Raw genomic sequence first — 16,051 nt, 5'->3', positions numbered from 1 at the left:
GGTTGCCATTTCCTTCTCCACCATCTAGTCAAAGCTATGGTTTTTCCTGTAGTCATGTATGGATTGTAATACACTAGCATCTAAATGACATACCCACAGGCACCATGACAATTCTCCTAGAGGAGGAAATGGCAACCCACTCCAGTATTCTTGCCGGGATAATCCCAAGGACAGGGGAGCCTGGTGGGCTACAGTCTGACTGGATGCAAACAGTCAGACACAACAGAGCACCATGATCAGCACCATTGGTCTTTGATGGTTGGCCTCAGAATTGTCATGGTGACTGTGGGTATGGCATTTAGATGCTAGTGATTTACAATGAGAGTATAATGAGCTCAAGGTCCACTGGAAGTCAAATCTGCCATCTTGGACCCAGTCGGTTTGAGCCAGTTTGTCATATCCTCAAGGGCTATGTCATTCATTTAAAGGTTGTGGCCTGCCCGCTTCCCTCCTCCAGGGGATATTCCTGACCCAGGGGTTGAACCTGCATCTCCTGCAGCTTCTACCTTGACAGGCGGATTCTTTACCATTGTGCCACATGGGAAGCGCAACACTACAATAGAGGATAAATAGACGAGCTTGTTTCAGATGCCATCAAATCCTGCCTGAGGCAACAGGAGTAGTCAGACATGAATTTAGCTGAGGTCAGATATCTCAGATCTAGCCTTGTCTCAGCTATTTATCAATGACAAAAACTTTGATAAAATATGAACCATCTCAGCTTCTGTAAGGGAAACCCAGAGGTTTCCTTAGAAAAACAGAACTGATATCCTCAAAATGGGCAATGGAAATTTTCCACAAAGGGAGGAGTGGCTGGATTTTACAGGACCAGGACTCTGGTTCCTGAAGATCATTTTACTAATTGTTGCTTGCAGAAGGTACAGCCACAACTCAAGAACTAAGAGGTAATTTTCTTTCAGATTTCATTTCCTCACCTGTGAAATGAGGTGTTTGAGTGATATAAACTTTGGAGTTCCTTTAAGATTAGAGCATCAAGTCCCATCGCTTCATGGCAAATAGAAGGGGAAAAAGTGGAAGTAGTGACAGATTTTATTTATTTGGGCTCCAAAATCACTGCGGACAGTGACTGCAGCCATGATATTAAAAAATGCTTGCTTCTTGGAAAGAAAGCTATGACAAACCTAAACAGCATATTAAAAAGCAGAGATATCACTTTGCTGACAAAGGTCCATATGGTCAAAGCCTTGGTTTTCCCAGTAGTCATGTAAGGATGTGAGAGTTGGACTATAAAGAAGGCTGAGCACCAAAGAATTGATGCTTTTGAGCTGTGGTGTTGGAGAAGGTTCTTGAGAGTCCCTTGGACTGCAAGGAGATCCAACCAGTCCATCCTAAAGGAGATCAGTCCTGGTTGTTCATTGGAAGGACTGATGCTTGAAGCTGAAACTCCAATACTTTGGGCACCTGATATGGAGAGCTGACTCATTGGAAAAGACCCTGATGCTGGGAGGGATTGAAGGCAAAAGGAGAAGTAGTGACAGAGGATGAGATGGTTTGATAACATCACTGACTCAATGGACGTGAATTTGAGTAAATGCTGGGAGATAGTGAAGCACATGGGAGCCTGGTGTGCTGTAGACCATGGGGTCCGACAAAGAGCCGGACACAACTTAGCAACTCAACAACAGCAACAATAACATCATGAGCTAATGGCTTTTGGATCTGAGACTTAAGTTGCAGACAATCTCGCCATGACAAATCCTTATTGAAACAATTATTTCAGACCATCTTTATTAGAAGATTCTGCCATAGGGTAAAGATGGCCTCATCTGGCCTCATGATGGTCTATTGATAAGGGTCTTCTACTGTGTGTGAGAAAATACTTTTCAGTTCTGACTCTTCCATTCTAGACTGCATGGTATCTATTTCTTTTCAGAAGGTCCAAGTCTCCTCTTCAGTCTCTTCATGGCTGCCTTCATCTCCTGGTTCCTCAGGGTGTAGATCAGGGGGTTCAGGACAGGAATGATGACAGTGAAGGTGATGGAGACAGCTCTGTCCATGGGGAGGGCGGAGAAGGGCCGGGCGTAGACATAGATGCAGGGCACAAAGTGGAGGGTGACCACCGTGATGTGGGCGGTGCAGGTGGAGACGGCCTTCCCCCGGCCCTCCCCGGAGCGCGACCTCAGCATGGTCAGGATGACTCCGTAGGACACAAGGAGGAAGACGAACCACAGGGTAGAGATCAAGCCATTGTTGGAAATCATTAAGACCTCAAGGGCAAAGGTGTCGGCGCAGGCGAGTGTGAGGACCTGGGGGACGTCGCAGTAGAAACCGTCCACGACGTTGGGTCCGCAGAAGGGGAGCGGCAGCAGGAGGGAGATCTGCACGATGGAGTGGACGAAGCCCCCCGCCCAGGAGGCCGCGATGAGGACGGTGCAGCGCCCCCGACTCATGACGCTCACGTAGTGCAGGGGCCTGGAGATGGCCACGTAGCGGTCAAAGGCCATCACCGAGAGGGAGAAGATGTCCGCGCCCCCGAGGAGGTGGAAGAAGAACATCTGCGTGAGGCAGCCGCGGAAGGAGATGGTCTTTCTCTCCGAAAGGAGGTCCACCAGGACCTTGGGGGCGGTGATGGAGGAGAAGCAGATGTCCAGGACGGAGAGGTTGCGGAGCAGGAAGTACATGGGGGTCTGCAGGCGGGACTCGCAGCTCACAGTGACCATGATGAGGAGGTTGCCCAACACGGTAGCTGTGTACACCAATGATAAGAAAAGAAATAAGACCCGGCTCAGTTCTCGGGACTGGGTCAGTCCTTGAAAAATAAATTCTTTCACCCTGGTATGATTTCCCTGCTCCATTGGGTCATGTTTTTTCTTCTTTCTCAACTTCCTGGAGAGAAGACAGAAAATAGAATATAGAAAAGATATCATTAAAAACCGAAGGAGTGTGAATTATATGACTGGGCTGCCTTGGGTGTTACTTTTGCAGTTGTTTTCCTTTTGGGGAAAGACGCCAACTCCTGTAGATGGTGTTTTTTGAGTTATCTCAGAGCAAAACCAAGAGTGGGTTTTCGAAGGATGTAATTAATTAAAACCTTTTCATATTGTTCATGGGGTTCTTGAGGCAAAAATACTGGAGTGGTTTGCCATTCCAGGGGTCTTCCAGTCATGGCACATAGAAGGGGAAAAAGTGGAAGCAGTGACAGATTTTATTTTCTTGGGCTCCAAAATCATTGCAGACAGTGACTGCACCCATGAAATTAGAAGACGCTTGCTCCTTGGAAGGAAAGCTATGACAAACCTAAACAGCATATTAAAAAGCAGAGACATCACTTTGCTGACAAAGGTCTGTATAGTCAAAGTTATGGTTTTTCCAATAGTCATGTACAGATGTGAGAGTTGGACCATTAAGAAGGCTGAGCAGGAGGAACTGATGCTTTCAAACTGTGGTGTTGGAGAAGACTCTTGATAGTCACTTGAACTGCAAGGCGATCAAACCAAAGGGAATCAACACTGAATATTCATTGGAAGGAATGATGCTGAAGCTGAAGCTCCAGTAGTTTGGCCACCTGATTCGAAGAGCCAGCTCATTGGAAAAGACCCTGATGCTGGGAAAGATTGAAGGCGGGAAGAGAAGAGGGCATCAGAGCATGAAATAGTTTGTTAGCATCACTGACTCAATGCACATAGATCTGAGCAAACTCCAGGAGACAGTGAAGGACAGGGGAGCCTGGCGTGCTGCAGTCCATGGGGTTGTAAAGAGTAGGACATGACTTAATGAGTGAACACCAACAAATTAATTAAAACACCTTAATTAATGCATTATTCTTACTAAAATTTTTATGGTCTCATCATTTTATTCTTGAAAAACCACTGAATGCTCTGAGAAGTGAAGAGACTAGGGAACAGTATAATACATAGTCTGTGGCTCTAATGGAAGCTCATAGCTTCTCCTTCATTTTCTTCCACCGGAGACAATCTACTTAGCATAGTCTTGCTGAATCTTCATGATACCAGTGATCAGCACTAAATTAAGGCCAGAAAGACAGTTTACATTTTACTTTCTCCTTAGGACAAACAGCTTTGCAGCAGCTAAGACAATTTAATTGAGTGCATTTCTCTTTCTTTTTTTCTTCTTTCCTTCCTTCCTTCTCCTCCTCCTCCTTCTTTTCCTTTTTAGTCTCCCTTCTCTTTGGTGTCTTGTTTTCTTCTGATTTCTGTGGCCCAAGATCAGGACTTGGCAACTACAGTCTCTGCTTTTCATAGTGCTCTTGGCAAAGACTTCACCACCCTGGCCACTGGACCAATGGTTTTCCTTCCTCAGTCTCCCTCCCTTTCATCACCTACATTTGTGCATCACTTCGGTATTTGTAGAGGTTTTAGTTTTGCACAAAGAGCAAAGATGTTAGCATCACACACTGCTGTATTTAAAATGGGTAACCAACAAGGACCCCCTGTAGAACAGGGGACTCTGCTCAATGTTCTGTGGCAGCCGGGATGGAAGGGGCTTTGGGGGAGAGTGGATCTTGATACATGCATATGTCTGGCTGAGTCCTTTTGCTCTTCACCTGAAACTATCACAATGTTTTTAATTAGCTATACCCCGATACAAAATAAAAAGTTCAAAAGAAAAAAAAAAGATGCTGGTTTCAGTAGACCTGAATTTGTGTGTGTGTATTCAAATTTATTTTATTGAAGTGTGGCTGATTTACAGTGTGTGTACATTTCTGCTGTTCAGCAAAGTGACTCAGATTTAGTAAATACACATATTTAGTCATTTCATCATGGTTTACCACAGGCTGTTGAATATAGTTCCGTGTGCTCTACAGTAGGACCTGGTTGCTTATCCACTCTGCGTATAATAGTTTTGCATACACTAGTCCCAAACTCCCGATTCATCCCTCCCCAACCCTCATCCCTGGCAACCACAAGTCTGCTCTCTATGCAGCAGACCTGAATTTGAATGTAGATGCTGCTACTTAATTGGCAGGTAACCCTGACCCTCAGTTCATCATCAGTAAAAATGAGTCTCATCGCGTTTGTGTTACAGGACTGTGGACCTTGAGGAGACTTGCTTAATACAGTCAACCGGAGGTGACACAGACCACATCTCCCCCATGTATAATACACTTAACATTTAGCAGGGTCAGTCTTTTACACATTTTTTTTTTTTTTGAAAATGCTGACAAAAATGCACTTCTATACTTTTGTTATAAAATATGGTTCTTTGAAATAATTGCAACTATTATCTAATCTAACATCTCAAAAGCAGATATGTTCTGTACAATGGGATATTATTCAGTGATCACAGGAAATGAGGTACCAGGCCAGAAAAAGACAGGGATGAAATGTTATTCATAGTACTAAGTGAAAGAAGCCAATCTGAAAATGTACTTCCTGTATGATCCCACTATATGATAGCCTGGAAATGACAATATGATAAATCATAATTGAAAGATTATAACAAAATTATAATAAAATATTAATGGCTGCCCGGGGCTGGGTGTGGAAGCTGGGAGGGATAAATAGGTGAGACACAGGGAATTTTTGAGGCTTCCCGGGTGGCTCAGAGGGTAAAGAATCTGCCAGCCAACTCAGGAGACCCGGGTCAGTCCCTGGGTCAGGAAGACTCTGTGGAGATGGAAATGGCAACCCACTCCAGTATTCTTGCCTGGAGAATTCCATGGCCAGAGGAGCCTGGTGGGGTACAGTCCATGGGGTCGCAAAGAGTCGGACCCGACTGAGAGGCTAACACACACGCACATGGGATTTTTAGGGGACTGGAGCTATTCTGTAGGCTGCTCAGATTGTGGGTACACGACATCGTGTAAACCCATAGAATGTACAACACTAAGAGTGGCGTTTAAGGTCAGGATCTCAAGCTTTTCAGTGGGTCGTGATTGGACTTTTCATGTGCATGGAACACCTTCACCTTGCACAAGCACACTTAATAACATTCTTGCTTTTCAGTATGTGGAAGGATTTGGGTCACATATTTGAAACAGCTACTGCCAGGGAAAGTTCTACACTGAAGCCAAATTTGCACTCATGATTCAGGTTAGCTTAAAATATTATAAGTTGTTATTCTAAAGAGCTTTAGGAATACTCTAATTGTCATGCTATCATTGTTAGTGATACTTAAAAGAATTTTCAGCAAATGCTTAAAAATCCTTTAAATCATGTTTTTAGGAAGTACTGCAGTTCTTCAATACTAGGTCATGAAGGGTAGATCTACTTTTAAAAAAACATTACTAAAATCATGCAAGTACTATACTCATGACATATGTTTTATTATTCTGTTATTATTGGCAGGAATATTGAAATGCTCAGCACTAAGTGAGTTAATGGATAAAAGTTAATATCCATTATCTTTTATGGATAAAAGCCACAACCTGTTTTTATGATTAAGCTGTTAGGACTATTTGAACTGTTTTTTATCGGAAAGAATAAGAATGTGATAAGTGTCTATTTTCCTCCCTTTTTAAAAGTAATGCTAAAGTATCAGTACTGTAAACACATCTAGAATATGGAAAACTGTGATTGCAAACAACTTTCTTTTCCTCATAGTAAATGATCAGGTATGGCGTGGAAAGGAAACTTAAAATTTCCTTTAGCTTTCTTAACAAAAAGAGTGAGCCCTCATGCAAAACATGGGCTTCAGTTAATAATAATGTATCCGTACTGGTCTGTCAGTTTTTACCCAGTGGAGCCCGCTGTGTGCAGTGGGAGTAATAGGCCCACTGGGGTGGTAGTGGGGAGAGGTAGTTGATGGGAGCTCTTTGTACATTCTGTCCAATTTTCCTGTAAACTTAAAATTGCTCCAAGAAATAAAATCTATTCCTCTGAACCCTCCTGCCCCAACACATATAGCAAAGGATAAAACAATTGAGAACATTTCTACATTGCCAAGGAACACAATTTTTACAACACTTATGGCTGAGCTTCATTTGCTGATCCTAATTTGTTGCTGTTCTCCTGTTTACCACTCTGTTTTAAAGAAGATATTTAGAATAAATTCTAGTTTGGGTGTTAATAGGCATCAGTCTATTGTGATTTTAGCAACAAAACAAAACTATCCTTTGCACCTTTTTTCTTTTTCTAAAATCAGCTTTGTTGAGGTATAACTTACTTGCAATGAACTGCACACATTTAAAGGTTTGGTTTGATGAGCTTTGATATACACATACACCCATGAAACCATCACCAAGTTAGGATAAAGAACATCTCCCTCATCCCAAAGTTCACTTGTGCCCCCGAGAACCACAGAATTTTGGCACCTAAGGACTCTGTCCAAACCTGCAAAAGAGATGATCAGACCGCAGCATAGCCTCTGGACACACAAGACAGTGTCCTTAGGATGACCCCAGGCCCTCATTTAAAATGCCTGCCTGGGAAAGCACAAAGCTGCCTGGAAATTTCACTGTTTGTTCCAGCCAACATCAGAGATGGCCCCCGATCTCTCTTGCTTAGAGCATTTACGGACCAGTCCTGGCAACTGTGATGTGTATCTCTGGCAACTTACAAGCGTCTCTTTCAAGGACCAAGAGCCGTTTCTTTGAATGTGATCATCATGAAGGAAGGAACCTCTGTCTCCCAGTCTGCATAGGGGGGTGACTTACATAAATGCTAGCTGGCAGACAAGCGGCCTGATTGCACCAACGCTGCAATTTCCCACTTTTTTGACTCTGCGGAGCCCTAGCTTTCCCCCTCCTTCGCGCCTCCTTTGATCACTCTGAGCAAATAGGCACGGAGCCCAGCTGTTCTCAGGAACATCAGGCTGTGTTCACCTCTGACACTTCTTTCTACTCCTTCCTGTTTTGTGCCCGCATTGAAGCCATCCTTTTGTTCTGCTGTTGTTGCTCTTCAGTCGCTCAGTCGTGTCCGACTCTTTGTGACCCCATGAATCACAGCACGCCAGGCCTCCCTGTCCATCACCCACTCCCGGAGTTTACTCAAACTCATGTCCATTGAGTCAGTGATGCCATCCAACCACCTCATCTTCTGCCTCATTCCCCTCCAGCCATCAACCTTTCCCAGCATCAGAGTCTTTCCCAATGAGTCAACTCTTCACATCAGGTGGCCAAAGTATTGGAGCTTCAGCTTCAGTTAACGACTCAGATCTCTGGATCCCACTGTACTTTATGTCTCACTTTCTCATCAGAACAGAACTTCATGTTGGTAACTTTCCTCCTATTCTCTTTTCTTTGAAGCCCAAGCCACACAAAGCTAATTTTCTTGGCTTACTCCCAGTGACTTAATAACTCCCCAAAGATTTCATCCCCTTCAAATGTTTTCTGTTTTTAAAAGGGCCAGTTATTTAAAAAATTTTTTTTAAATAAAGTGATCAGAGCATATGCAGCTTTTTAGTTTTTTAGATAATGCTGCTGCTGCTAAGGCGCTTCAGTCGTGTCTGACTCTGTGCGACCCCATGGACTGCAGCCCACCAAGCTCCTCCGTCCATGGGATTTTCCAGGCAAGAGGACTGGAGTGGGGTGCCATTGCCTTCCCCACTGCACGGAGGATTTATTTTTAAAAATTTTGAACTATAGTGGGAAGTATTGTGGCTCAGAAAGAAGATACCAGCTTGGGAGATGTGAACTCTGAGGTCTTCATGAAACAACAGTGGAATCTTTAAAGGCATCTAAACTCCAGGATATTCAGTCTTTTCATGAGTGAAATGGGAGCACACACTGCCTCAAGTCCCTTTGTAAGTGGGCAAGGCCTGCCTGGTGTTACACAATATTAAATGGATCCGTTGATCCAGATGATTTCCAGACTTTGGCAGCTTTTTAAAAAAATCCTTTTCATTTTTTTAAAAATTAAAAATATTTTTGACTGCACCATGAGATATGTGGGAGCTTAGTTCCAGAGTCAGTGCCCCTTGCATGGAAGCATAGTCTTAACCACTGGACTGCCAGGTAAGTCCTCTGGAACTTTTTAAAAATAAATATATATGAAATTTTTTTTGTTTAAGTATAATTGACTTATAATATTGTGTTAGTTTCAGGTGTACAACAACATGATTCAGTTCTATATATATATCTGTAAATATCTACATTCTTTAAAAAGTTTGTTTCCATTATAGCTTTACAGTTTATTACAAGATATCAAACATAGTTTCCTGTGCTATATAGTAAGTGCTTGTTTATCTATTTTAATATATGACAGTGTGCATTTGTTAATGCCAATTTATCCCGACCCCCTACCCCTGCTCTAGACCTTTGGAGCTTTAATTCTCAATTGTTTTAAATAGTGTTGCCCTCAATTATCTTGTGATGAGTCTAAGATTATATTCTGTCTATTGCTTACCAGCATTTGAATCTCAGTTAACCTATAAATCTCAAGTGTGTCTTGGTAGTTAACTGATGGCCGGTTGGTGGTGGCAAGAAGTGCCAGGGGGGCAGTTTGTCCTAGTGGTGAGGAGAATGGGCTCTGAAACCCGGACGCCAAGATTCTCTGCAGAAGGGGGTGGTGAGAGTGATCACGTCACCGATCCAACTGAAATGCTGAAAGTGCGGCTCCTCCTTCCACAGGGTATTTGCACAGCTAAGAAAGTAAACCCGGAGGGTGGGAAGATGGATGAGCATCTCTGTGTATGCGTGTCTGTTTGCAACAGGAAAGAATAGAAAGGTGAAAATTATTGTTTATAAGTTTCCTTTAGTTTTTGCTTTTGGCAAGAACGAGTTCAAGACCCTAAGCACTGCTTTAGAAACAGGTCCAGGGACCAATCGAGAGAGTGACATTGACGTGTACACTACTCTGCGTAAGACAGACAGCTGGGGGGGTGCTGCTGGGTAGCAAGGGGGCTCAGCTAGGTGCTCTGTGACGCCTGGAGGGGTGGCGTGGGGAGGGCATGTATGTATACATATGGCTGATTCACTCTGCTGCACTGTGGACACCTAACACAACATTGTAATTATATTTCAGTTAAAAAAATAAATGTACTACTCATAAAAGAAACCCTCATGAAAACAAAATGGTAACTTCTAAAGGGAATGTTTTAATCTAAATACTAAAGTTTAGAAAGAATAAAAAAAAAAAAGAAAAAGGGCCAGGGAAACCCATTCTGGTAAAACAGGCTAGGGAATTCCCTGGCCATCCTGTGGTTAGGACTCTGTGTTTTCACTGCTGGGGCCTGGGTTCAAACCCCGCTCAGGAACCGAAGATCCCGCGAGCTGAACGGCTCAGCCAAAATGCAAAACAACAGTAGCGACCAAAAAGCGACATCCCCCAACCAAAACAGGCTTAATGAATGTCATGGAGCCCCCAGCTTGCGGGACTCCTCACCCCCTCAACTGTCCACCAAGCGTGTGTCTCCCTGGCCCTCTTGACAAGCTGACCTCTCTCTGTTCCTCAAGGACTCTTCTGAATACTGAAGGGCTAATTGCACTGCGTCTCTGAAGTTTTGAGCTTTCATGTCCAGCATCCTCTACCTTTCAGGAGCATTATTACCATTCATTGTATTTCTGAAATCCACAAGAAGATTTTCCAAGCTGGTAGTGCTTAGATTCCACACACGGGCACACAGACACAGATGTACAATCAGACACACAGGCCCTCACCCTGAAGCCCCAAAATAATGCCACTTAAAGGTCCTGACCTCTAACTCCTACCTGAGAAGTAGTGCTGGCCATCCGGTGGCATAGGCTGATCTTAGGAGTCATCGATGCTCATGAACAGTCCCCTTTAAGATGGACATGCCGCTGGGGGTTGGCCGCACAGTATCTCTTATGCTGCAAAGGCAAAGGGCAGGCTCCAAGAATCGCCTCTGCGTGGTCCTGCCACTCAGCCCTATGATGCGGCTGCCCTGAGTCCCTCAGCACCTGGTGAAGGAGGGCATGCTTCCAGATGTGATTGTTCAACTTGCGTAGCCAGACTTTCCTAATGGGATGCCCTTCCCTTGAGTCTTATTAAGAAATTGAACACGCACGGGAAAAGGTATGCGAACGTGCACATTTTGGTTTTGAAATTCTCCTAGGGCAGGGGGGTAGTGACTCCTCTTAGATCTTCTGATTAGGACCCAAATAACTTTACCTGAAGGGCTCATGGGGACAGACAGAGGATTCTGTCTCCTTAAGAGGTGGGAACTCAGCGAAAATGAATAGAACTCCCTGGAGGGTGTGTGTTAGCCTATTTCTTTTCATTTCTTTCTTTCCTTTTTTAAGGCAGGTAGTCTGCTTGTCCTGACAGTATACATAATCAGATGCATCATAGAGACTTGGAGATGCATTTCTTCTTGTTTCCCCCCAAACTTCTCATACAAAGAAGGCATATAAACAGACAAAAGATAGGTTGGGACAATTCATCTCTAAATATGTACTGAGTGTCTCCCTTGTTCCAGACCCTATGAGTCCCAAAACTCCATTTTCCCCCTCCTCTTATTTTCAATATCATTTTTGAAACCTTGTCTCTCAACATATATCCATGGATTGTCTCACTTGGATATAGGGCACACCTTCAACTCAATATTTCTAAAATAGATCTGATCATTGCTATCAAGAACTAATACATCCGGCACTTCCCTGATGGCCCAGTGGCTAAGACTCTGTGCTCCCAAAGCAGGGGGCCCAGGTTCAATCCTTGGTCAGGGAATTAGATTCCACATGCAGCAACTAATTCTTCCCACACCACAGCAAAAGATCCTGCGTGTTGCAACCAAGACCTAGGACAGCCAAATACATTAATAAATATTTTTAAAGAACTAGGACTTCCTTGGTGGTCCAGCGGTTAAGAATCCGCTACTAATGCAGAGGGTCTGGGTTCCATCTCGGGTCTGGGAAGATTTCACAGGGTGTGGGGAGCTACGCCCGTGGGCCACAAGTACTGAAGCCCCGGAGTCCGTGCTCTGCGACAGAAGCCACAGCCGAGAGCAGTCCGCGCACCACAGCTGGAGAGTAGTCCCGACTTTACGCGGCTAGGGAAAGGCCGAGAACAGCAGTGCAGGCCCCCGGCAGCCAAAAAAAAAAGGAAACCTAAATCCTTCTTTTGGTGTACCTGGCACTGTTATTCTGCTTGTCACAAGGACTCAGTGTTTCTGAAATACCTCGGACACTTCCCTTTCCCCCCCTTTTTTTTGGGCGGGGGCTGTTCTTTTGCAACCCTTCCTGAATCAATTGCTTTTAGGTTTCTTTCATCATTTGCAATCATTTTTCCCTAGTTTATTTGGAGAGCTTGTCAGTTCCTGCTCTAATATTCATGCTCTTGTGCCATCCCCTTGCTTGTGTGTGGACTGGACTTAGTTAAGTTGCTTCTAATGAAGGGACGTTGGCAACAACGATAGCCGGCCCTTTTCCAGATGAGGCTCTAAGAGCTGGTGACTTCTGTCTTGCTGACACACTCCTCTTCTTGTTTGTGCACTCTGGTGAAGGAAGGTGCCCTGTGAGAGAGGCCCGAGAGGATCAGAACTGGGAGATGACCTCCAGACACAGCCAGGGAGGAACTGCAGCCCCCAGGCCAATGGCTCACGATATGAGCGAGCTTGGAAGCCGAACCTTCCCCGGTCGAAACTTGTGATAAGACTGCAGCTCCCAGCTGATGCCGTGACTGAGAGATTCTATGCAGAAGATGTAGCTAAGCTGTGCCTGGATTCCCAACTCACACGAACTGTGACTTAATGAATGTGTGTGGGACTTCCCTGGGTACCGGGGGTGGGAATCCACCTGCTGATGCAGGGCACTCGGGTTCCCTCCCTGGTCGGGGGGGATGCTGCGTGCCGCAGAGCAAGGAAGCCTGTGGCCACAGCTGCTGGGCCCCACTCTGGAGCCCTCAAGCCCCGACGACTGCCTGCTTGCCACAACCACTGAGGCCTGTGTGCTCTGGAGTCCGAGCCCCACAAGAGAAGCTGCCACAGAGACGGGCAGCCCGCGCACTGCAGCTGGAGGAAGCACATGTGCCGAAACCAAGACCCAGCACAGCCATAAAGAAAGAAAGATGAAGAAATGGGTGTTGTTTTAAGTCACTGAGTTTTCAGGTGATGTGTTACGCAGCAATAACTCACTAACATCATACTGAACTGATAGTCTATTTCCTAGTAAGAGCTATGTGGACAAGGCTCTCTTTCAGACTCGAAAGACAAGTTACGTAACAGTAACAACAGCAGAACTCTGCAGACCTGTCCAGGGTAGGGTTTTGTGCCTGGAATCTCACAGTTGCTTCAGTATAGTTTCTGTGGTGCTGACTACATTAGCATCTTGGAAACAAAGCTGAAACAGCCTGACACTTCTTTGAATTTTTCAAAGACATCCAGAATGACAGGATCACTCCCGAATCAGCCCACTTGTGTATACAGATACATTTATTTGCTTATGAAAAATATTGTGGAAGTTTAAAATCAATGATCCTGGGGTAGGAAAAAAAATCACAAATGATAGGGGTCAAATATATGGAATGTGTATGGGATAAACTAGAATCAGTTCAATATCTATAGTTCCCTAAGAAAATGTCCCTACTTGGAGAAAAAATATGTATATATATTAATTCAAGTAATTATTTGATATCATGGTGACAGATAAGTAAATTTAATGGTGTTCTGAATTCAACTGCTTTTCCTCACTGTGTTTTATCAGGTTGTTTTGAATGTTGTAAATGGGCCAAGTCAGCTTCATGAACAACTTTAGCTAGGTTACAGTCGTTTGTGGGGTCCTACACTTGGGAATGGGCTTCCCTGGTAGCTCAGCTGGTAAAGAATCTGCTTGCAATGCAGGAGACCCCAGTTCGATTCCTGGGTGAGGAAGATCCCCTAGAGGAAGGCATGGCAACCCACTCTAGTATTCTTGCCTGGAGAATCCCCATGGATAGAGGAGCCTGGCAGGCTGCAGTCCATGGGGTTGAAAAGAGTTGTACAGGGCTGAGCGACGCACACAGACTTGGGAACACAAATTCTGATGTATAGATCTTTGATTATTTAAAATTTTGCCCAGTCATAACAGTTTTGCTCAAGGTAAAGTCAACAGAGAAGTAGGGGGAAAAAAAAGACCTCTTTGTGAGGAGCATAGAGGATGCGGGGAACAATGGTACCAGAGTAAAGATGGAACCAGGGCGTAAAGGCGGGTTTATTCTACAGATGGATCCAACTGAAGACGAGTATATGTCTTTACTGGGACTTTAATGCTTGGAGGAAGAATGTCTAATCTTGGAAAATGATTCAGAACATTTTTGAGTGGTGGAAATAGAACAGAACATTGGAAAGGACAATAAGAAAAAGACGCTCATCTCTTTAGGAGCCTCTGTATTAATAAATGTTTGCGTCAACAGGCATTCCCAGGTGGTGCTGCTGGCCGGGAATCTGCCGGCCAGTGCAGGAGACGCAAGAGACGCTGCTTCAATCCCTGGGTCGGGGAAGTTAGGTTTCTTTATCTCATGGCTCTTTCCCTTCACTGTGGTTCTCTGTGCATTTCAAGTGTCCAGTACTCCTTCCAGCAAACATGTCTATGTATTAAGAGAATCCTGAGCACAATGTCCTAGTCCTTGTACTCTGATCCGATCGTGATTTCTTAGCAATGAGTCATAAATGTCAAAGAGATTTCTAGCACTCACCATTTTTATGTTCTCTCCTCTTCCTTCTGGGCGCAGAGCTAGGTTACATTCCCCAGACTCCCTTGCAGTTAGTCGGGGCTACAGGCTAGAATACAGTCCAGTTTCAGGACTGGCTCAAATGGACCCTTCTCCTGTGTATGTATATATATTTGATCACACCAAGCAGTTTTCAGGACCTTCGTTCCCCGACCAGGGATTGAGCGACTAGACTGCCAGAGAAGTCCCTAATGTTTATCTTTGAGTTCTGGTATTATCTTGTCCTCACAGACGCTAAACCCTTTCTGAATGCCCTAGCTGTTTCTTCAGTCTCCGCATGGCCGCCTTCATCTCCTGGTTCCTCAGGGTGTAGATCAGGGGGTTCAGCAGAGGGGAGATGACAGTGAAGGTCACAGAGACGGCCTTATCGGTGGGGAGGGCGGAGAAGGGCCGGGCGTAGACGTAGATGCAGGGCACAAAGTGGAGGGTGACCACCGTGATGTGGGCGGTGCAGGTGGAGACGGCTTTCCCCCGGCCCTCCCCGGCGTGCGACCTCAGCATCGTCAGGATGACTGTGTAGGAGATAAGGAGGAAGAAGAATATGAACCAACTGACTAAGCCATTGTTGGAAATCATCAGGAGCTCAAGGACAGCAGTGTCAGTGCAGGCGAGTGTGAGGACCTGGGGGACGTCGCAGTAGAAAGTGTCCAGGACGTTGGGTCCGCAGAAGGGGAGGGGCAGGAGGAGGGAGATCTGCACAATGGAGTGGACGAAGCCCCCCGCCCAGGAGGCCGCGATGAGGGCGGTGCAGCGCCCCCGACTCATGATGGTCAGATAGTGGAGGGGTCTTGAGATGGCCACGTAGCGGTCAAATGCCATCACAGAGAGGGAAAAGACATCCGCTCCTCCGAGCAGGTGAAAGAAGAACATCTGAGAGATACAGCCATTGAAGGAGATGGTCTTCCTCTCTGACAGCAGATCCACCAGGACCTTAGGAGCTGTGATGGAGGAGAAGCAGATGTCAAGAACCGACAGGTTACGGAGCAGGAAGTACATGGGGGTGTGGAGACGAGAGTCCCAGGTCACCGTGACCATGATGAGTAGGTTTCCCAGCAGAGTCGTCACGTACACCAGAAACAAAAAGGCGAACAAGACCCAGCTGAGCTCTCGAGACTGGGTGATGCCCAGGAAGACAAATTCTTTCACTCTGGTGTAATTTCCCTGATCCATGGGCTCATAGATTCTTTTTCAGGAATATCTCTGGAAGAAATAACAGCACAGTTAAAGCATGTATTAAGAGATCTACCCTTGTCTTTTCTGTCCTTGGGTTTCGGTGTTGGCCTGAGAAGTGCTTTATTTTCTGTGCAGGCTCTGTGCCTGCAATTCTGGATGCCATCGTGAGGGAGAAGATGACCCACGTTTCCGATGACAGTCGTTTGAGCAGGTCAGTTCTATCACTGTGGCCACCGAAACACAGGTGACAGCTCTGTGAACCTATTCAATTCTACATTTACTATAACACGTGACACTTGCAATAATAAAGAGTAAGCATACATTTTAGGACACATAAAGAATTTGGGGTC

At 45.2% G+C, this 16,051-nt stretch overlaps 2 protein-coding genes across 2 annotated transcripts; both read right to left on the bottom strand.

Annotated features, from left to right (window-relative positions):
- Positions 1-1,880: 1,880 nt before the first annotated feature.
- Positions 1,881-2,816, bottom strand: LOC122449525 (olfactory receptor 4D9-like). The gene has a single exon (XM_043481166.1). It carries the CDS (start codon positions 2,814-2,816, stop codon positions 1,881-1,883), a length of 936 nt encoding a protein of 311 aa, XP_043337101.1.
- Positions 2,817-14,762: 11,946 nt separating this feature from the next.
- Positions 14,763-15,698, bottom strand: LOC122450063 (olfactory receptor 4D9). Its single transcript, XM_043482202.1, has one exon. The coding sequence runs from the start codon at positions 15,696-15,698 to the stop codon at positions 14,763-14,765; it is 936 nt and encodes a 311-aa protein (XP_043338137.1).
- Positions 15,699-16,051: the final 353 nt, after the last annotated feature.

The sequence above is a fragment of the Cervus canadensis genome, chromosome 11 (assembly GCF_019320065.1).
Source record: "Cervus canadensis isolate Bull #8, Minnesota chromosome 11, ASM1932006v1, whole genome shotgun sequence".
Taxonomy (NCBI): Eukaryota; Metazoa; Chordata; class Mammalia; order Artiodactyla; family Cervidae; genus Cervus; species Cervus canadensis.
The sequence above is the reverse complement of the archived record's forward strand: the minus strand, read 5'-3'. Positions and strand labels throughout refer to the sequence as shown.